General features: G+C 44.6%; 1 protein-coding gene across 1 annotated transcript; it reads left to right on the top strand.

The window, feature by feature from the left end:
• Positions 1-18,138: 18,138 nt before the first annotated feature.
• LOC116816577 (androgen receptor-like) lies at positions 18,139-20,383 on the top strand. The gene has a single exon (XM_032765910.1). It carries the CDS (start codon positions 19,154-19,156, stop codon positions 20,381-20,383), a length of 1,230 nt encoding a protein of 409 aa, XP_032621801.1. The 5' UTR covers positions 18,139-19,153.
• The last annotated feature ends 2,896 nt before the right edge of the window (positions 20,384-23,279 follow it).

Raw genomic sequence — 23,279 nt, 5'->3', positions numbered from 1 at the left:
AGAGATTAAAGGCCCATTGCCCCTGAAAAGAGTCAATATTCAACTGTTTGCTACTTTAACTAGAGTTACCAAACAGTTTAGTTTAAACGTAGCACTGGATTGGTTCAGATTAAAAATACAAGAAGTTTATTAACAACAGAAGATAAGACTAGTTGAATTCAAATATCAGGTATTAAAGTCAGAAATGGGTACAAGATAAATAAAGATAGAACACTTTCTAGTAGTTACAACTTAACAAGCTAGACTTGGTTCAAGGTAAAATCCTTACCACATGTTCCCAGCAACACAGCTGACTAAATTCTCAAGTTCCTTTGTCTTCTTAGATGTGTGTGTGTATGAGAGAGAGATCCCCTGGGGTTTTCTGCCCCTTTCTTTTATAGTCTAGTTAACCTTTGAAGTGGATTCTTCTGAGGGTTACCCCTCAAAGCAAAGTTTATTCAAACAGTAAAGAAGATGACATGAAGTCGGGTCATGAAGGAGGCTCCAGGTTCTTTCTTCTCACCTGTGTCTGCTGAGATGTAAATTTGCTTTGTCTCCTGCCATCTCCTCTCCCTGCCTTTTTAGGATCCTGCTTACTACTTATATGTACTTTGAGGTAAACACACATTTCTTTGTTCAGGATATTTCTGACTGGGCAGGGCTGTTTTGATTTTGAACATGTGCTAAGAACATTATATAGTGGGATTTCATAACTTTATAGATACTGTTGCTACACACATTTCACAATGACATTACTGACCAGCAAGTTATTAGTTTTCAAATGAAACCACACAAGGCTTATTTTGTACAAAGATTATTACAATAGTGTGTCAGGTGTGAATGCAGGGCTGCTTTCAGTCACGGGGTCTCAGTGCAATTCCAAGTGGGAAAGCTTCTTATGAGAAAAGCTCTCATTACAACTGGTGCTAGCTGACTCCCTTGTGGGCAGCCTCAGCTGAGCAGACAAAGATTGAATGGCCAATGGATAATGAACTAATCTCACCTGTAGAGGTGGTTGATCCGGGTCCAGATTGAAGCACATTGGCAGGATAGTGTAACAGAAGCATGTCCTGGCATTGCCTATTGTGTACCTGTTCTGTGGATAAATAAAAAGCTGCATTCTGTGAGTCTGACAAGCCTGTACCTTTCATCCGTTGAAACGTCTCCAAATAGTGGCGGAACCAAGATTTTAATCTGTCCTCTAAGGCATATTGAAGGAGAGCGAAACCAACCAAAATGAGGCTAGTGCTGGCAACATCAATAAAGACAATTTAAAGGAAGTTCTGCTACTCCTTTGAGTGAATATCAACAAGCAGTAGCCATACAAACTTCCTCACAGCAATCCTTTCTCCTTCCCTCTGATGGGCTTCACTCCAGACCTAAATGGATCCCCATGTGACCCAATCCTTCAGTCTCTATACTCATTCAGGTTGAAATCCTGGTCCCACTGAAGCAATAGCAAAGTTTCCATTGACTTCAGGGGAGCCGGTATTTAATTCTCAGTCTTTGGTCCCTCTGCTGAGACTGTTCCCAATGAGTCCAGCTGCTGCTAACAGTTATTATATGGACAACCGTGCTGTCCAGAAACTGAAATAACATAAACCCTATTTTACACAGATCACAGAAGAGCCATCAGATGGTAAAAAGTATCTGACATTATTACTGGCTTGGACTAGATTTAAACTGATGACTTAAAAGCGACAGTTTCCATATTCCACTTCTCCAGCATGCAAATAACTCAACGCTCCACTGAAAATGTGACTGCGGCAAGCACATTAAATGACAGAAACGTGGGTTTCATTAACAGTGAAGGGCCAGTTGGTCTAAAGTGCTCAGCCTCCAACAGCCCCCACTGATAATGAAGTGGCCAAGTTTTCAAAAGTGCTCATCTCATTTTAGATGCCTAAACTGAGCTCTTTTGGAAATCTGGCCTTAAACTGTACAGGAAATAAAATACTTTGACAGTTCTGTGGAGATGACAAAATTAAATTTAAAGAGGAAGAAAAAGAAGACAACGAGAACTTCAAGCTGTTGTAACTATTCCAGGAAAATTCACCAAACACAGCTGCTACGTTTAGTGTTTGGCTAAAGGATGAATATTTGTTTCAAAATGTGCTAATAAAGGAGTTTAAAAGACACAATAATGTTCTGCCTTCCCTCACCACCACCCCGGCTGAAAGCCTGCACTTGATCGCTAGGCAACCAGGGAGTTGCCCTGTCTGTGGGTGATGGGCAAAGGCCCTGTGGCCACTGGCTCTCCCCACACTTCTGATGTGGGGCAAACTAATAACTGTCAAAGTGCTCTGCCAATGTCAGGCATAGTGAGAGGACCCTGAACCAATTCCCTCTGCTTGTGCGGAAGAAAGTTCTTGTGGGTCATTGAAGAATAAGGCAGAACCCTTCCAGCACCCTACTCGATAGATTTGATCAGTGCTCATTGAAGTCAATGGCAAGACTCTCATTGACGACAGTATGTGTTGGATCAGGCTGTAAGTGGGGAGCTGGGCAAGAAGTGATTGTGTAGTCTCTTCACTTGGCCTGTGAGGAGCTGATGAAAGAACCCTCAGCCACACAGTGTGGAATAGTTATCAAGAACCTATTGGCATAGTCTGCCCAGTGCTTCAGATGTGATAGGGCTGCAGACAAAGGCGAAGGGTGTGTCTACACAAAGAAATTTTTAACAGAACATTTGCACTGGTGCTACCACCAATTTAGCTGAATTGCTAGCTGCATTGGTGGAATCCTTAATGTAGACCAGTGGTTCTCAAACTAGGTCTGCCGCTTGTTCAGGGAAGCGGCGCAGACTGAGGGATGTGCTGGCCGCCCTTCCAGCAGCTTCCATTGGCCTGGAGCGGTGAACCGTGGCCAGTGGGAGCCACGATCAACCGAACCTGTGGATGCAGCAGGTAAACAAACTGGCCCAGCCTGCCAGGGGCTTTCCCTGAACAAGCACTGGCCCTAGTTTGAGAACCACTGATGTAGACTGGGCTCCACTGGCTGCAGGCATTTTTATTATCTGGTCAATTAAACCTATTCAGGAGCTTTTCCTTATTCCATTATTTACTCTTTCAAACCTTAGACTCCATCTCCAGATCTAGTATAATATATAGGCTAGTAAAAAAGGTAAAAGTCGTGTCTGCAGTGAATATGTCTACACTAAGGCTGGAAGGTGGTAGACATACCTGCACTAGCTTTGATTGCTAACATGCTAAAAATAGAAATGTAGCCATGGTGGCATGTGTTATGGGAGGCTAGAGGCCTGAGTATGTACCTAAAGTCTCGGACGGGATCATCCCCCTTGGTGCTACCATCAGGCAAGGGAAGGAGAGGGTATTTTTACTAAAATGCCCTAGTATACACAGACCTTAGCCTTTTAAGTTCCTATTACCTGCATAGACACAACGTTGGGAGAGGATAGGAGCATACTTGAGAGAGGGACAGCAAGGGGATGTGCAGGCGAAGAGCAATTGAATGGAAGAGGAGAGAAAATAAAATAGCCTATAATCCTAACACAGAAGAAAGCAACATACTGAGCAACAACAACAACAAAGAAGAATAAAACATGAAAAATCTGACTACCTTTAAAGAATTAAAATAGATAAAAATGAAAACATTTTACAACATCCATCTACAGAGGTAAGTTTTAAAAGCCACTTCACCCATAAATGGGTGCAACACACTCAGCTCTTACAAGGCAGGAGTGGTAAAAATCCAAGTACCACTAGAAATAGTCCAACTTTTCAAAATCTAAGGGAATCATTAGTTCTGTATAGCACAAGGCAGCCTAGGAATAACTGACTCTTTAAAACAAAGAAAAATGCCTGTGATTGGTTAAGCTGTATCTGCACCAGACGGTGTGAGATGTCTGTGCTCTAGATTCTGTTTGAAAACTAGGAATCATTTACATGCACCTTAGGAGGGATTCTTTATTGCATTGTAAAAGGCTTGTTAATCTGAACATTATGGAACATTGGAAAGGAAATTGTTCATCACTTCTGTAGCTGCAACACAAGCAGCTAAGCACTTCACTGTTGGACACTGCACTGGGGAAGTAATACAACCAGAATAATATTATGATCAGCTGGTTGGTGTGTTGTGTGTACCATGGGCCTCTCCTGGATGGAATCAGAATGGCTAAACTGTGCATCATGAACCCTATTCTAAGAGCAGTTAATGGAGATTCTTCAGCATGAGTGGCAGGGACCTGTTTTGGGAGCAAGCAGCTGGGAATTCTATCCCTGTGAAGTTCCACATAGAATCAGTCTGCAGCACAGAGGTAAAAGTCAAGCTCCAAGTGTGCTTAGACTTGTACTTTCACAGAGTACATGGGGCTGAATTTCTTTAAAAAACTGAAGTAGCACCAGTTTATCATCAGTTACCAGATGGATAATCCTAAAAGAAATGTTAATGATCAACCTGAAAATCACCTACTCTGGTTACAAGTAACACTTAGGATGTCCTGAACTGAAAGAAGTTAGCAGAAAAAAAAAGTCTATTTTCTCTTTTTCCAGTTTCTTCACTAGTTGACATCAGTTTGAAAATAGTCCTTTTGGCCCTGATCCAGCCAAGCACTTAAGCATATGCCTAACTTTAAACATATGGGCATTCCTAGATTTCAGTGGGACTATTCACTTTGCTTTGCTGGATCAGGCCTTTCCGCTTCATATGATCTGATTCTACAGCCATTGAAGTCTGGCAAAATGTCCATTGGTTTCCGTGATTCAGGATCAAAACAATAGGCAGTTACTTAGTTCTTCCTTGGGTCTTGGTCATGCTGAAGTCAATGGCAAAATTCCCAGAAACATCAGTGAGTGCTTGGATATAAACATCAATCAAGGATCTCAAAAGACCCTTCTTTTTTGAAGGATTTACACATGTGCAGTCAGGAAACACTAACTATCAGAAACTGGGCTTTAAAAAATATTACATTCATGTTGCCAGCATCCTCTTAAGCTCCAAAACACTTCATGGGTTCAGAGTCATGAAAAGAGCACAGTAAAATTAGCTTTCTGGGTACAGTTCTCTGTGTATTTTGAGTCATATGTTCTTAACTGAGAAATAAATATTTACCACTTTCAGTGCAGCAGGCAGCAAGTACAGCTGTGGAAGAGCAAGCTGAATTCCCCTTTGCCTCATGTATTATGACACAATTCTCAGTAATGGTGGAGGATGGTGTATGAAGTTGGGGTAAAATGGTTTAATTTTCATTACCTCTCTGAACTAGCAATGCTATCAGTTAGAAAAATTCTGTTTTGTATATTGAGCAAGCTGGCTATGGAATTGACTGAGGACAAAGAAATATGAAATATCCTGATAACATTTCTGATATGCTCATTTTTCCAACCATTACCACTTTAACATAGCAGTAAATGGCAAAATCTTGTACTTACACCACAAGACTGGAGTCAGGAGATGCAGGTTCTAATCCCTGCTTTGCTATGTGATCTTTAGTGAGTCACATTACCACTCTGTGCTTCAGTTTTCCCAGCTGAAAAAATGGGAATAATAATACTTCCCTGCCTCACAGAGCTGTTGCGAGGGTTTAATTAAATAATTTACGTAAAAATCATTAAGATCTTTGCATGGAAGGTTGCTATAGAAAAGCAAAGAATATGTGTTTTTGACTGTATTTTAATTAATGAATTGAGATAGCTGAAAAATGAATTGCAAATCTGAAACATCCTTTAGTATGTCCTTCCATTTTTATAATGTCATTACTTTCTGCATTATCTCTGGAATGTGTACTTCATTCAAAATACGTGGCTTTTAAAATGTTTGAGATATGCCTTCCTGAACTATTTAGAGACTATTTTAACATTTGATAATGCCTCTGCAATCCTGTTAATCAAACTGAATCTTTAACTGTATAAGAGGTAAGGAATTTTGGGTTTGATACTGTGTGCATGGAAATATTTCTGTTTACTTCAATGGGCTTTGAAACAGGCCATTGATCTGTTAAGGGAAAATTGTAACTTTGCTAGAAGTCCCATGTACGGAGCACTGCATCCCAGGAGCAGACCAGGAAGCCAACTGAGACAGTCTGCCTCCTGCTTTCTGCCCCTGTGCTCTGTGGACGGGTGTACCCTGTGAGCCAGTGGGCATGACAGTGACAGTGTTATGGCTCCACCCACTTCCTGCCCTGACTGCTCATTCTCTCTCTCACACATAAACACACACACAAACACACACACACACCTGTGCAGGAAGGGGAGTAGTGGCTCTGACAATAAGGTGACCCTTATTGCATAATAACAGAAAGAAGATGCAATATTGATGTAAAAAATACATGAAAAGGAGATCAGAGTTGGTCAGCTTAACAAACCTGCGGATTCTTATGAAATAAGCTTGGAGCACCAGTCCAGTTCCTTCAGGTGACCACCATGGCAGCTAACACCGATGGAAACTCTTGATGGCCGTAGGAATGGTTGGAAAAATCTCAAAACATTAAAAGTTTTGATGAAAATTACAAAAAAAAAAATCCACAGAATTTCAAACTGGTCAAAAATCAGCTTTGATTTAAAAATAATGTCAGCACAATCTTTCTCAGAATTATTTCCCCACTTTTTGACCAGCTGGGCCATTCAGTCCTTGGCCTCGGTCCTAAGACAGCCAATAGTCCAGCAAGACTGAACTATCCTGCAATGTGTAGAAACTGTTCCCTGTAAGACAGGGTTGACATATATTGGTGAGAGCATATAGGAAAGCTTGTGCTGTGCCTGCCAGTGCTAAACGTGTTCTCTGGATAAACACAGGACTTGTTCTCCATAGCTATCAATACGATGCTTTATACCAGCTTTAAATCTACACAGAAATATGAAAAACCAGTGAACCGATCTTGATATTTTTAAGTTTCACCTTAAGAATTTCAGAAGTGTATTTAAAAAAAAAGGAATCTGGGGCCAAATCCTGATTACTCTACTCAGACAAATGGCCCCATTCCTTTTAGTAGGACTATCGATTTCAGTTGGTAAATGTCAGTGAGTGTGTACACCTTGATTCAGTACGTGAATACACCATTAAGGGGAGAATGCTTTAGCGCCCTTCCTGCAGGATTCAGTTTATAACAAAAACAGCAATCACTGGTTTACTTCTCATTTCACTTAGGGTATGTGGGCGTCTTAGTGTGGGTAGATACACATGCTAGCGCTCCGCAAGTTAGCATGCTAAAAATAGCTGTATAGCTGTGGCGGCGTGAGCCACGTCTCAAGCTAGCCACCTGAGCACTGTTATGCCCAACCACTTGGGTACATACTGAGGCTGCCAACCCATGCCACTGTGGCCACGCTGCTGTTTTTAGTGCACTAGCGCTGGCTAGCACGTCTACCTACCTGCACTTAGACCCGCATCAATTCATGCCTCCCATTCTCTATTTGTCTTGTTTGTGCAGCGAGGGCCAGCCAGACTCAAAGCCTACAGAGATCAATGGGAGTCTTTCCACTGATTTCAGTGGGCTTTGCATCGTATCCTAAGTCCCCAGCCCAGTAAAGCATATAAGCAATCGATTTCAAATCACCTGCTTTAAGTTAAGCACATGCATACATGATTTGCTGTTTCAGGTTCTAAGTGAGGGGAATATGGAAACTTTGATTTTGTTCTTTTTTATTTATTTACAGCAATCATCAGTTACTGGAATCCCCAAAATAAAATCCAATATGTGAAAAGGCAGGCAGATTTTAAGGGTTAACCACAGTGACAAAGCTTATAATATACACCCAAGCTTTGCAAGGGTTTCTGCTTTAGTTTTTTTACAGGCAAGTGTAGCACTTTAATATGAAATAGGCAGGCAAAATCTGTCCAGAACAGTTGGATTTCAATGAGATGTTGGAATGACATTGCAATTGTATGCAGTAATATTTATTTTCTGTGGTAAGCCTGTCAAATGCAAAAAGTCTGATAATTTTCTATGGCATTTGCATTCAAGAGCCAATAACCAACAGGAATGTATTGTCTATCATCCTTTAGCCCAGACAAAATAAGGTTTTTTTTTTATTTTAATATCTATCTCCCTATGGTATTTACATATCACACATCACTGAGAGCCAGATTTTAATACCCCTGCTCTCACTCAATCACAAGAGGTTCCCTTGGAACAAATGGGATAGCTTGTGGAGTGAGGTACTACTCAGTGTAAGTAAGGGTATCAGAATCTGGCCCTATAGTATTTAGGTGCTAAGATTCCTCTACTAAATCACACTCTACCAGGGACAAATCATATAAACAAAGTTAACCTAGCGGGGTAATGAATATTATTTGATAGGACAAGAAAGGGTGTCTCAAATAATTTTAGTGTAGACACTAAAGCATTATAATTTGCAATCAGTATTAATAAGGACACAAACTGTTGCTAGGCGGTGTCACGGACTTGGGGGAGACAAGGCCCTGCACCCCTGGCTTCCTGCAATTCACCATGACTCTCAGCCAGCCAGTAAAGCAGAAGGTTTGTTTAGATGATGGGGACACAGTCCAAGACAGGTCTTGCAGGTACAGACAACAGGACCCCCTCAGTCAGGTCCATCTTGGAGGGCCAAGAGAGGCCAGGAGATCTGTCTGGTCTCCCCTCCATTTCCCCAGCCAGCTCCAAACTGAAACTCTGCAGGAGACCACTTGATCTCTTTGTTCTCCGACACCTTCAGTTGGCATCTTTGCAGGGGAGGAGCCCAGGCTATCAGTTGCCAGATGACAGGGTGTTAGCCATTCTCTGTGCAGTCCCTTGCACATCTCTGCCCTGTAGGGCTCTGCAACAATCGTACACCCTTATCCCACTACCTAGATACTTAAGAAATGCATAGGGAAAACTGAAGATTCCACACAGTATTTAGAGAAAACATTAAGAACATTCCCACTTCGTCACAGGCAGCAACACCCAGACCTATTTAACCTGGTAGATTATTGTGTAAAATCTAAGTGTTGTGGGCCAGACCAGGCTCTGTCATCCACTATGTTTCTTTGGAAGTGGGCACTGTTGTAGTTTCCCTGATCACTGGTTTAAACTATGTTTAGTCGTAAAGTGAATCTCTCCAAGTTACATATGGCAGTTCTCAGGCAACAAAGAAACCATCCTGAGCCTGCAAAACTGCATCAGCAAAAGCAAGCTGAGTTTTACTCATTTAGCAATGTACATTTACTGCAACCATCACCACTGTATCTGTGCACCTAACAATTGTATTACAAGTGAACACAAGAAGATCTCTGTGCTTCTCTCTCTTTCTCCATTCTGCAGGTAGTTATGAAAGGCCAGTGCATCTTTGATCTTGTTGGAAATGAGCAGTTGTTACATTCTTCTCACCAGCACTTAAAATAATAAATAGCAGTTAGAAATGATTGGTCTGTTACCCCAGGAACTTTAGAACAGCAGGAGTAACTTAACTGTTTCTCCTTAGGCAGTGCCGGGAATAAATCAATGGGCACACAGCAATTCCATCTGATGAAGGATTAATGCAAGTAAGCATGCTTTATCCAAAACTGAAGTTGTTTAGATTTAAGCAAACAAAGACATAAGAAATAGGTTTAGAACATTCCAAATGTTTACCTAAAATTTTGAACGATATTGAGTAATTAACAGCAGATATACAATGGCCAGTAGCTCACACCCCAGGGAGAAAAGGTGTCAGGAAAAATGTCTCACAAGATGGCTTCAGAGGACTGCTTTAAAGTATGCTATATTAGTTAATTTTTTATAACTAACTTTTACAAAACACATAGGTTAGAGAGACTCCTATTTAATTATTACTTTTTAATTTTTTAATAAAATATTAAACATTTTAAACAATTTTAATAATAATACTTTTATAATAAAGGCTCTTAAATTTAAGGTTTTGGGTTACTTAATTTTTTTAGTTTTAGTTGTTGACTTGTTTTATTTTAATTAGCAGAAACTGCCAGCTAGTTTTGACCTTGCCTCTAAAAGCCGGCTTTCAAATTACTCCTATCCTATACTATTCTATTTTATTAATTCATGGTGGCTGAATCAACATAATATGGTTGTAATTAGTTTGATCACATTCTGGGGTACATACACCCCTGAAATCCAGGGCAACAGGTCATACTGGCTGATACCTGGTGCGATAAACTCAGGACAGACAGCTGCAAGAGAAGAGTAGGGATCAGTCCCAGAGGATTAAAAGGCCCTCCTCCTTATCAACTGGGAGGCAACTACAGATCAATCAGGTTCAGCTGAGAACGGGTTACCAAGATAGCAATTAGAATCAGCTGAGGGGGAGCTACCTGAGGTTAATTAGGATCAGCTGATTCCAACTTAGGGCTGTCTGAGACCTTTTTAAACCCTTCCCTGGGAGGAAGGAGGGGGCAGAGCAGAGAGAGAAGGAGCCCTGCTGCCAGGAGTGTTGGAGCAGCAAGACAGTGAGCCTCATCAGGAGGAGAGGCAGTACTCTCTCCCACAAGGGAGTAAAAATACTCTAAACAGGATTGGTGGAGATACAGGGAGCAAACTTCCCCTGTGTCCCAAGGGGGACCGCATTACCCAAGCCTGTCTCACCAGGGCTAAAAGCAGCAGAGGCTGGGGAGACTGAGAAGGTGCCTTGCCACACTGGGGACAGGTATCTCTCTCTTTCCCTTGCTATTGACAGTTCCTCCTAGCTGTTGAACACACTTGCTCTCTAGAGCTCCCTCCAGAGGTTGGAAGAAACCACCACTAGTTACAAAGAAATTAAAAGTAGACACTTTAGCAACTGTAACAAATACCAAAATACTGTATTACTTACTTTATAAGGGTTCCAAGTGATGGAACAAGGGAATAAGAGCTATAAAGTTTTCAACTCAAAGGGTCTGTTCTTGTCTTTACTGAAGACAATGGCAAATGCCCAATTGACTTTATTGATTCAGGACAGTGATTTCCCTTCCCCCCCTCACCTGAATTTCCCCTTTACCCCCCCTCCCGAACACCCCCCCTAGTTTTGTGAACTAGTTACATATCAATTTAGTGACTGTTTGGAAATCTGAATTGAAACTGAAACATTAATACACACTTTAAAAGCATATACAGTTTATGATAAAATATGTGTAACTGAAAAAAGTATAATAGACTTTAAAAGTATGAACATAGACTAGCTTCCTTATACAGCTGTTGTTTTTTAAGACAGTGTCAGTGCATTCATTTCGGTGATATTGGCCAACCTAATAATTCCAAATGATGATTTGTAAGCAAAATCTAAATGAGCTCTCCCTGACAGCTAGTGATGAGCTGAGGCTGGGGAAAAAGGCTTCAGGACCAGATTGTATTTACAGTCACAACTAATCTACCTAGGTATCCTGCAAACAGAGCTGTGTTGCCCAAGTGATAGATTTTGGCTGGGGTAGGGTTACAAACCACTTGAATGTGGGGGGGGCAGAAATGAAACGTTGTTCTTATTGTATGAGTAAAGGGCGGTAGAACTACTGATAATCAGGTCTAAGTGCTTAGTCCTGCTGTGGAGACAGTGTTTCTGTGGAAGAGACGGCCCAGACTGCACTAGCAGCAAGGTTCTCCCACTGAGAGCTCAGCTGAAATCACTGAGAGCTGGGTGGAACCTCAAGAGACCAAATCGCAGAGGTCACAGTGACAGGTGGCAGCAGAAGGTGGCTATTTTGTCTGGGCTAAAGGATGATAGACAATCCATTCCTGTTGGTTATTGGCTCTTGAATGCAAATGCCATAGAAAATTATCAGACTTTTTGCATTTGACAGTCTTACCACAGACAATAAATATTGCTGCACAGGACCATTGGCAACAGAGAGGTGGAGTGAACAGTGGCACAATGAACAGCAATGCTCAGAGCGAACAGTGAGCAGCTGGAGGAATGAGCAAGGTGCCTTCTTGCCCCTTACGTGGGAGGTATACTCATGTGAAAGCACCTCTGAACTCTGAGTCTCCACTGACCAAGGACAACACCGATGAGTGGGATGCGGTAGAGGGAAAAATGAGGGCACATTAAATAAACATTTGTTTGTTGGACTGTATTTTAGTCACTTTGCTCCAGAATGCTAGATTTGTGACTGGGAATGGAAACTTATATAAATATGTTTCCTAGTAGGCCAAGATTTTTGAAATGCATTATTTGCCAAGGTTGTTATCTCACATCATTGCTATCTTGAGAGGTCGTTATGTTGGGGAGTTTCTGTACTAAACATTTTTATTATTATAATTAATTTTTACATAAGAATGGTCATACTGGGTCAGACCAATGGTCCAAATAGCCCAGTATCCTGTCTTCTGACAGTGGTCAAGGCCAGGTGCTTCAGAGGGAATGAACAGAACAAGTAATCATCAAGTGATCCATCCCCTGTTGCCCATTCCCAGCTTCTGGTAAACAGGCTAGGGACACTCAGAGCATGGTGTTTCATCTCTCCCCATCCTGGCTAATAGCCACTGATGGACCTTTTCTCCAGGAATTTATCTAGTTCTTTTTTTAATCCTGTTATAGTTTTGGTATATCTACATCCAACCAACCCGAAGCACAAATACAGCTACCTACTGAAGAAACAGTGTCTCCAAAACCTAAAGGCAGTTCCTGATGTTTGTCGGTTAAAGTGTTCCCATTTATTGAAGTTACAAAAGATGGCTACTGGTGCACCTCTTGCCAAAAAGCTTACGAAGAAGGAAAGCTTCCCAATGCTATAACTGGTAAAAGTGGAGAAGCCTGGTTTGTCAAACCGATCAGCAAAGCCAATGCTGATAAACTACATGAAAAAGCTGCAAAACACCAGGCCTCTGGAGTGCATCAACGTGCAGAAAGCCTTATAAACCCACTTTCAAAGGCAATTTTAGAAGTACTTAATGAGGCTGTTAAGAATGCTGGAGACACAACACAGTTCATGTGAACAAACATGGCTGTGGCATCCTACTTTCTATTTAAGCAAGAGATACCATACACTACAAACTGGAGGCCAATGTTAAGTGCATTGGCACTTATTCATCCTGAAGTTGAACACTGGTTCCAAACAAGACCTGCAAATGCTCACTATCTTTCTGCAAGAAACTCAACTGACTGGCTAGAAGCACGTGGTGCAACAGTGAAAGACTCATCAGTTGAAAACATGAAGAACTCTCTCACCGTATTCAAAAAATTTGCATACGTGGCTGATGAATGCACCAATGCAAATGGGCATCAAGTATTAAGTCATTGTGTACATTATCTTGATGTCAGGGGTAGGCCAGTAGATGCACTTCTAGATGTTCAAGTTATAGAAGACACACTGGGTGCATCTGTGACAACCTATATCTTAGAAGAGTTAAATGCTTGTCAATTGGACCCCAAACAGATGCTGCTTGTGCATTTGATGGAGCTGCAAACTCCTCTGGAAGACATGGTGGGGTATAAGCTTTGCTCAGAGAAAAGTGTAATCCTAATCTCTCCTATACACACTGCAGAGGCCGTCTACTCCAACCAGCACTAGTACGAGCTGCAGAATCTTCAAAAGACATTTTAAAAGCTATAAATGTAATGTCTTCATTATATTCTTTTTTCAGCAAGAGTCCAAAAAGACTGAATATCTTGGAAAATATAGAAGATACACTGGGACTGAAGTTCAAATTAGTCCAACCTGGGAAAACCCGCTGGCTTTCTCATGAGCAATCCTTGGCTGTTGTCTTAAAATTACTCCAGCCCCAGCCATTATTTCCTGGCCTTTGGAAAGTAAATCTACCCAAAGATGGGACAGATCTAAGTATGTGAGCCTGGTGGAATTACTTTTGCTACTACCTTCAGAAAGAAGACTATATTTGCCCATTTCTCTCTCGTAAGTCTCTGTTTGAATCCAACCTTGGGTCATTAAACAATGCCATCCAGGCATCTCCTGCTCAACAGGAGTAGATCTTGTGTCCAGCAATAGAAGGCTACATATTGGAAATCATCCAGAAAGGCTAATCAATTGAAAAAAGTAACTGGAAAGATAGCAAAGAACTTCCAGTAAGGAAGTTGACACGACTAACGAAGGCATTTATATTTGATTCCTTAAGTGAAAGAGTGACAAGAAGTGGGTTGATAAAGACTACTGAAAAAGTACACAGACTTGATTCTTAAAAATTCTACAGATAGCAACTTCTAGATTCTACTCAACCTCTATGTAGGTTTTACAGATCACTGTCTAATAAAACTACTGGACAGTTGAGTTGAGTGGACGAGTGAGATAAGGCACTACAGCAATGGGGCTGCCATGAATGCCAGGACACGAATAGGGATTTGTGAACACAGAGTGGAATATCATATTGATGAATGAGATTGAAGATTTTGACTCAACTTCTTATTTATCATCACTAGTGGCTTGCCGATCTTTATGCTATGTTTCTTGGGATTTGGAAGAAGTAGAATAGGAACAACAGCTACAGCTGGAGCATTCTTTTTCATTCATAGATAGTATTTTGAAGAAGTCACCTTCTGGCCGTTCATGTGATGAGCTAATGGCATATCATTTGAAGGATGATAGTACTGGAACATGAGGGAACCCAAGCTAACACATTGCATTCAAGAAGTTTATTAACGATTGTTGCATTATAACAAGAACAAAAGGATGTAAGAGTCGGCTTTCATAGAAGGCTGAGTAGCAACTTAATTTGTTGTTTTGATTATTTACAATGAGTTAAATTCTAAAATGATCATGACACATTTTCTCTTTTCACTATAGGGTGCCATCTGCCTACCTTAACCTCACAGTCTCACCCTCGTCGCGCACAACACAATGTCTCCCCGAGCCATTCCTACACAACACACCACCCTGTAAATTCAAACACCTCCAGCCATTCAAATTCCTTGGGAAACCATCTGAATCAGGATCCAGTCATAAGGATGGGATCTAATTGATAGCTAGAGTGGAGTAGAGGATTAGAATTGAGTTTTTGCCCATGACAAAGCAAATTAACAAGAAGACAATATGCGTCCGCGCTTCTTAGCATATCACCCAACTCAGCATCAAATTTATACAATCCATCTCAAAGGCAGCCCTCAATCTCCCAGACCCTGGGCAGCAATTAGGCTAAATATTTCGTTTTCTGTTCTAGTAATTGACTTTTGTTAGATTGCAAGAACATTAAAGAGCTTGGGTGTTAATTCCGAAGCTTGATATTTTTATAGAAGGAAGTACAAGCTGCATGGCTGCTGCCCAATTAAAATTCAATTGAAAGTACAACAACACACAAAAGCAGCACCTTTGGAAGCTGAGCCGAACGTTTGATTTAGATTTGTTAATATTAAGGGTTTAATAGCGTTACCAGTTATTGTTTACTATACAATACTGTCGTGTTTTGCTGCTTAAAAATATTAAACATTCTCTCAATTGTGTTGTTAAACACAAATCATGCCAACCACAATATATCGAAAAAAATCCGTGACTCAAGCCCCAAAATTAAAGAGAATGGCGCTTACAATTGAAGCTTAAAAACAATAATTTGGATTCTTCGTAATATGCCTTCGGCTTTTCACATCATTCTAGGATTCACTCCGGGGAAACATTTTTCAAAGTTTCCTCTGGCAGCTAGGAAGGCCAGAAACTTGTTTTTGTAAAGATTGAAGTGGGAAATTTCTCATATTATTTCTAGCACTGTAAGCTTCAAAAATACCACTTTAATTACTGAGACTGTCATCATTAAAAAACAGGACACTGTTTATGATCATCTAGTATCGTTTAATGGGGAAGGGACAATAATTTTACTTTTCTTTTTTTTAACCTAAACGGTTTTCGTTTTAACTTTTTTAACAACGTTTCCCTGTTCTCCCCTTTCGGTGATTTCCTGCCTCCATTGAACATCTGTTTCCCTCTGCCTTAGCTAGGTGGTTGCCTCTTTGGAGCTAGTGAAGCTTTCAATTGCCGTACTACTCCTCAGCACTTTGCCAGAGACGAAAAGTGAAGCTGGAGGGCAGAAGGTTGAGTTTCAAAATCCACCGAGATATAATGATTGAGATAAGGTGAGGAAGAACATTTATATGTTTAAGACACGTGGCAGCCCACGCGTAGAGAGAGTGCCGGATCCAAAATGGGAGTGTCCGGACGGGGCAGGGCAAGGGCAGACGTGATTCAGTGTAAGAGAATGACTTGGGAGGCGGAAGAGGGCGTAATGACATAACGGAAAAGAAATCAATAGAAAACAAGGGGAGCAACAACCCCTCCCAGCCTCATCGCATCACCGGTTGCAACAGGAAGGCACAACATTATGTCCCTCCTCCAGCCCTCTCCCCAAAGTATTTTATGCTTTTGATGCTGTACTCCTTCCAATCAATGGTGTTGTGTTGCAGTCCCTGGGATTGTTCACACCCATGCCGCTGGTGCTACTATGAATGCAGCAGGCCGTCAAAGACGCCCCGCGTCATGGCTGCCAGTAACCTGGACCTCTGAGTATGGGAAATTCTGACACGTGGCACAGCTGCCGGTTTTCTGATCTGAACGTGTAGCACAAGACAAGAGCAGTAAAGAGTATGATATTTAAGCGCCATGTTCGGGCAACTTGTCTGCCCCCCGTGGCTAGACAGGTTGTGTTGTCACTTGACGGCCCGCAGGCATGGCCAGCATGCTCCCCTGCACGTAGGTTAGCGGGAGATATTTGAGGGCGCAGTAAGCACATCGCCCAACTTCCTCAATGTGTAATCTATTGATGGCTATCCTCTACCTCTTTGTAATATGCTTTTAAAATCTGAACCTGATTCTTTCCTGACCGATTCTTCTTTCCCCCATCCCAGTATTTGGCGATGTATTGTTACGTGTCAATCCCGCTCCAAGTGTCTTCTGAATAGCTGAATTAACGAATGACCTGACCCTTTGTGCGTGGCCTTCAGCGAACACCCTTCAGTTATACATCGTCATCAGGAGAGATGCCACAGCGCGTCGGCAAGGGTGCTTACAGGGAAACCAGCGGACTCGTGACCCTGAAACCAGAGGCCGCAAACATTCGCCCCTCTCGTGTCGACGCCACACAAATGGTGATTATTGTTGGGGGGGGTGGCATGGGGGGGGGCATGTACATACTAGTGGATTATAAAAGACATGTTTATTGTCTGGACAAAAGTATCTCTTCCATTTTCAGATGATGGCAAGACAACTTCTTTGCTACTCGATATCTGTATGATACTCAGCTTTCATAGCTGTAAATCGAAACGTGTGTAGATTCACCGGGTAGAAAGACAACTTAATTATTACGGCTGGTGGGAAAATTTCAGTGAATATAAATCTTCAGTGAAAAACGAAAATGAGGATTTTCATGAACATTGCTCCCCCACCCCACCCCGCTTTCCATCTAGCTCAGCGAATTATTACCTTAAGGGATGGTGTCACGCAGATCAGAGAAAAGGAGCTAATCCACCGTGGGTATCCGAAATGTATCAGGATGAGGATTTGCTGCAGGCTGGAGCTTGCACCCTATTTACGTGCTTGTTCTTCCCTATGCCCTGGAAATAAGGCCTCTTCTCCTTCTTACAGCTTTTCTGGTAAACTGCTGACAGGAGAATACATTTGTCTATATGCTAGAAAGCGTGGAAGCTGCATTTATGTTTTACATGTAATTGGGCATGATTACTGGACGAGCCAACATAGTGTAGACGCAAATCTCTGAGGCGATGTAAACATAGGTGCTTCTGTACGGGTATCTATATGTGTGTGCATCTCATGTACTGTAATTTCATGCACCTTTGTACCCAGCATACGCGCTCCATTTATTCTAAACTGCACAGCCCTATTCTCTCTCTCTCTCTCTCTGTATGTATACATACACACGTTATTGTTCATAGGTATTGCGCATGTGGTTTAGTATGTGCCATGCATTTATGCTGTGCGAGCCTATGACTGTGTGTATTTGCACTTGTGTGCTTTTGTGTATGCGCGTGCAATGAACGCGCCCTGTGTATGAATGTGTATGATGCAGGCACGTGTACTTTAGTGTGTGTGTGTGTGTGTGTGTGTACACAATGCAAGAGTCCTCCTGCTAAAGGCGAGCCTCACAGTATATATATATGTACGTGGCATACGTTCGCACCAGCATGGTAAAGTACCGCTGGGTGATCTCGGTGGATTTTATTACGAGCCTCTTTTGACTGACGCCCCTCCTGCTTCTCTTCAGCCCCGCGGTCTCTGCCAATTCGGCTCAACACTCGCCGGCTCTGCTGGCTCAGAAGCCAGACAGAGAGCAGCGGGACGGATTCGAGTAAGCTAAAGTCCCAGCACCAGTCCGGTGCGCAGCACTCGCCGGTGATCTCTCGGACTCCGCGCAGCACGCAGCTCTTCCCACAGCCCCGGGGAAAGGCTCTGCAGGACCAGCGCGCCCCGGCGGGGCTGAGCAGAAGCTCAGCTACTGGGCGAAGAGAAACCAGCCGAAGTTGCTGCAAAGAGCCCCGGGAGCCATCTGCTGCGCGCGGAGCCTGCTCCAAGGGATTGCTCGGGGAGACGCGCTTTCCCTTTCCCCAGGACTTGTTGCTTCACCCGAGACCTAGCTCTGTGGCGGCCCTTTGAAGCCTGGACGATTTGGGCTCTGGGTTGCTAACAACCTCTCCGAATTTGCTGCCCCCCCCCCTCCGCCGATCCTGGTGCAGTCTCGCTGGGGCGCCGTGTAAATATTTTTGCAGCCGTGAGACGATTTGTAGGCTGTGATCCAGCTGAGCGCTAAGCGGCGCCCGCAGACTTCGGGGGAAGAAGGAGGTCAAGGGCCGCTCGGGACTGGAGCTGCGGCTGTGGCCTCTGTGTGTGTGTGTGTTTAGTGGCTATTTGTCTTTAACCTCAGGTCACCCTGTTTGCTCGGCTGCATTCCCTCCCTCTGGCTGAGAGGAGAGACGTCAACTGCAGCCGCAGCAGCGTTTTGTAAAAAGGCGCCGCGCTCCTCCCTGCTAAAAGTTACCGGCTTAATTATTGCAAAGCCCCGGGACCTGCTTTGCGGCGTAGGCCGGTCTCCCCTCCCCCCACTCTTCTGCCTCTCTCCGGGTCACAGATCAAAAGAGTAACGAGCAGCCCCCAGCTCCAGCGGTCGGAAGAGTCCTATCCCGACGGCACCTGCTAGTGCCAGGGTTTCCTTCCCCACCCCCAGCGAGCGTGTGGTGCCCGCAGCGAGTAGGAAAGGATGGGATTCGCTGGCCAGAGCCCGTGTTAGACCCGAGCCAGCGAGCTGCACGAGAGGGGACAGGACCGCAAAAGGCTCGTTCTCCGCTCGCTGCTTGCACTCGTTCCCAACGCTCCCGGCGGACTGCCCCGCGGGCCCCCTCCGGGCATGGAGGTGCAAGTTGGACTTGGCAGCGTGTATGCCCGGCCGGCGGGCAAGACGTTCCGGGGAGCGTTCCAGAGCCTGTTCCAGAGCGTCCGTGAGGTGTTCCAGAGCCCGGGCGCCGGCCCGCCGAGAGAGGAGCCGGGCACCAGCCCCCAGCCTTCCTCCTCCACCCAGTGCCAACCCGATGCCCGCCTGCAGCAGCAGAGCCCCCGGCAGCAGCAGCCGGGCTCCCCCGCGTACCTGGCTCTGGAGGAGCAGCCCCAGGGCCAGTGCGCCCCGGCGGCCAAGGGGCTGCAGCCTGAGGACGGGGGCCCGGCTGTCACCCCCTCCTCGACCCTGTCCCTGATGGGCTCCGCTTTTCAGGGCTGTTCCGGGGACCTCAAGGACATCCTGGGCGAAGCGGGCGCCCTGCAGCTCCTGCAGCCGGAGGCCCAGGCCCGGGGCAGCCGCGGCGAGGTGGCTGGGGCCAAAGAGGACTTCCTGGGGGACAGCGCCAAGGAGCTGTGCAAAGCCGTGTCCGCCTCCATGGGCCTGGGGGTGGAAGCGCTGGAGACGCCCGGCGAGCTCCTGCCCCGGGAGGATTGCATGTTCGCCCTGGCCGGCGGGCACTCCCGGGCTGCAGCGGGCGCCCAGCTCGGGGACTGCAAGAACCCAGCGGGGGCTGCGCTCCTGGAAGAGCCGGGCACCAGCCCGGCCTCTTTCAAAGGGCACTCAGCCGCGGGCAGCGGCCCCGGGCCAGGCGAGAACGTCCTGGCCATAGACGTGCCCCACAGCCTGTCCCCGTACAAGGGCTCCCCGGGCTTGGAGGAGCCCGCTGCTTTCCAGGGTCGCGATTACTACAACTTCCAGCTGGCGCTCGCCCCCCACGCCCGCATCAAGCTGGAGAACCCCCTGGACTACGGGCCCAGCACTCCCTGGACTGCCCAGTGCAGGTATGGGGGGGACATGGCCAGCCTGGCGCCCCATTGCCCTGCCTCGGGCCCAGCCTGGCACTCGTTCTTCGCAGAGGAGGGGCAGCTCTACGGCCCATGTGCAGAGGCAACTGCTGGCCCTTTCGGCTGCGGGCGAAGCCAGGGGCCACCGGGGCAAGAAATAAGCGACTTCCCATCCGACGTGTGGTACCCAGGAGGGATGGTGGGCAGGATGCCCTATGCTGCTGCCTCCGGTTGCATCAAGAGCGAACTCACCCCTTGGATGGAGGGCTATGCCGGGACCTTTGGGGAAATGCGGTAAGTACGCACAGGCACTTGCAGACGAGGGACGCCCCTGCCCTGCCCTGCCCTGCAGCATCTTCCCGGAAAAGTCACTCGAGCAAAACTACCTTGTGCGTCGGAAGCCCGTACTAAACACCAGTGAATATACGTTACTGTGACAGCAGCGAACAGACTGTCCCAAAGGGTAGTGCTGGGGGAATAGACAGCACGCAGGTGCAAATAATATACTAGGTGCCCTGGCTATTCAAGCAAGAAGTTACTTATAAAAGTTAGCGGACATTTTTCTCCCTGCATTTGTGAAGTGCTGATTCCCTCTAAAAAGCCCAGAGCAAGTTCTTAGGAGAGAGGGCTACAGCTGTTCAGTATGAATTATGAAGTGGATTCAGATAAGAGAGCACAAAGTATATGGAAGGGGTTTCCTCTTTAAAAGGTGATGGTTCGCATTCAGTGCTTACTCTAGATCATAACAACTCATAATCTCAATACACAATTTGATTTGGCCGCCTACATGGAGTAATAGCTTTGTGGTTTTGTTTTTGTTTTACTCTGATTAATATTATAGCACTGCTCCTTGTCACTCATTAGGGGAGATCATACCTGCATTGCTGTTCTAAAAATCACTGCACCATAAGATGATATAACTATCCATACTTCTTTTATTACTTACTTTTAAATCAGTTATGTATCTGTTTCCAGAGCACTAACAGGCTGGCACCCAGGTCAGTGCATTTTTAGTATAGAACCCTATTGAATGTCAGACTTCAAAAAAATCTCTGATCACTGTTCTTCTTTCTGAGTAGAACCTGAGACTAATCACAGCACGGGAAGAAGTTAAACTAAGTGAATTTGCTCTCATAATAATACTTCCTTCAGAGTTAAACTCTGTGTTTTAATGTAGTTAGAAGTGCAATTACTTAAGATTGCATGCGAGAGTACTCTGTATCCTCTGGGGAGCCTCTTTAAACAAACAAAAGAAATCTGAAGGGAGTTTTAATATATTTTGCAAGAAGGAATTCACTGAGAGTAGTTCCCCCTCATCCTGTCACTACATCCGTTAAATCGAGCCCAAAGTAGGAAGTAAACCACTCTGTCTGAAGTAGATCAAAATAACAGTGAAGCCGTGGGCACCTCAATGCATTGTTAGTTATGGCAAAAAAATTCAGTACCTGACGCTATCACTACGATTAGGGATATAAACCAATGGTGCCTGGAAGGCTGAGGGACTAATAATGGGCTATGCTGTATTTTTACATCTCAATGGCCAGTTCAAATCTCTCTCTGGTCACTTAGTGTTTGAGACACTGTGTAAAATGAATTGGTGATCTCAGTCCAAGTACTCAGTGACAGGTTTCAAATGGGCATAGGCGGCTCTAGACATTTTGCCGCCCCAAGCACGGCGGAATGCTGCGGGGGGCGCTCTGCCGGTCGCCGGTCCCGCGGCTCCGGTGGACCTCCTGCAGGCGTGGCTGTGGAGAGTCCGCTGGTCCTGCGGCTCCGGTGGACCCTCTGCAGGCAGGCCGCCAAAGGTGGCCTGCCTGCCCCCCTCCCGGCAACCGGCAGAGCACCCCCTGCGGCATGCCGCCCCAAGCACACACTTGGCGTGTTGGGTCCTGGAGCCACCCCTGCAAATGGGCAAGTCAAGCCAGTAGGTAATCTTTTTGGATCAACATTTTGCAGAAGACGCATACTTGTCTCTGCTTGTGCTGTACCTGCTTTGTTGATAAAAAGACAGCTTTGTTTTCTTGGGCAATACAGCAGCTATCGTGAGCACTACCTATATCAAAATGTTTTAAATAAAAAATAAGGATGTGACAAAAATGGGGAAAAGCGAGGGAATGTTAACATGAGTCTGACTTACACAGATAGAGCCAATAGGGTGAGTTAAGTGCAGAGTATTCTTTGGGAGCATGGTGCTGCCCCCACCAGAGTCAGTGTGAAGTAACTGGAGCTGAATGAAGGCCTTAAATTTTTAGTTGTCATAGCTTTTGTCAGTTGATGGAGTGACTTTGAAGTCATGGGGCCCACTCCTGCTGACTTCTTACTCAACATGTGTTGTCCTTGCTCACAATATAACCACACATGGCACATGATTAAAGAATAGTCGCATGAAGGTATACGGGCTTGGGTCAGGGTTTTTTTAAAGGTAATTACTTCAGGTAATATTTTTCAGAACCATATAGTATGTGTAATTATTTAAATTGCATCTGACAGTGAATGACACTAATGGGACTTATATGCCACTTTGTGTTCAGTTTTAATTTAACTATGTTTAAGTGAAGAGCAATGAGGTTTCTGTGTGGCGCTGCTAATATTGTTCAGTTCAGTCCTGCCAAGGTTATTTATCATCTAGATGAGATTCTCTATTACCGTTACAACTTACTGCCTATTGATTGCAGTGTGCCATTGCCTTTCATTTACTTGTGGATATGAACAGATAACCGATGAATGGACAATCATTGTTGTGACAGAGGCTGTGATTTATATACCACTTTCTTAGACAATAGCCCAAGTGATGGCAGAGAGTCACAGGAGTGTTGTATCAAAGTTCTTTCCCTCAGTTCCCTCCAGTGAGCAAGTCTCTCTCTAATGATCACACTTGGCACTTTTACAGCACTTTATGTTTCCAAAGCAAGGTTCAATCATTAGCTGATGAGGCTCGCAACCTGCCTGGTGTTGCACAGAGTTCTGTAGGATGGATTGCACTGGGAGCCTCTTCTCTCACCCTGAGGTCATGACAAGATATTCTCCGTGCTGCCTCTTTGGTGCTAGGTGAGGGACTCAGCTAATGTGCCCAAGGAGAAGTAGTCATCCATTCTGGGGACATGGGTATAGAGTGACCAAATGTCCTATTTTATAGGGACAATCCTGATATTTGGGGCTTTTTCTTACATAGGTGCCTGTTACCCCTCATCCTC

Source organism: Chelonoidis abingdonii, chromosome 8 (genome assembly GCF_003597395.2).
Source record: "Chelonoidis abingdonii isolate Lonesome George chromosome 8, CheloAbing_2.0, whole genome shotgun sequence".
In the NCBI taxonomy this organism is placed as follows: Eukaryota; Metazoa; Chordata; order Testudines; family Testudinidae; genus Chelonoidis; species Chelonoidis abingdonii.
This window is presented reverse-complemented; position numbering and strand designations above follow the sequence as displayed.

What these genes read in the sequence shown, in the direction of transcription:
- LOC116816577 (XM_032765910.1), top strand. Translation starts at nt 19,154, where the DNA reads ATGGAGGTGCAAGTTGGACTTGGCAGCGTGTATGCCCGGCCGGCGGGC.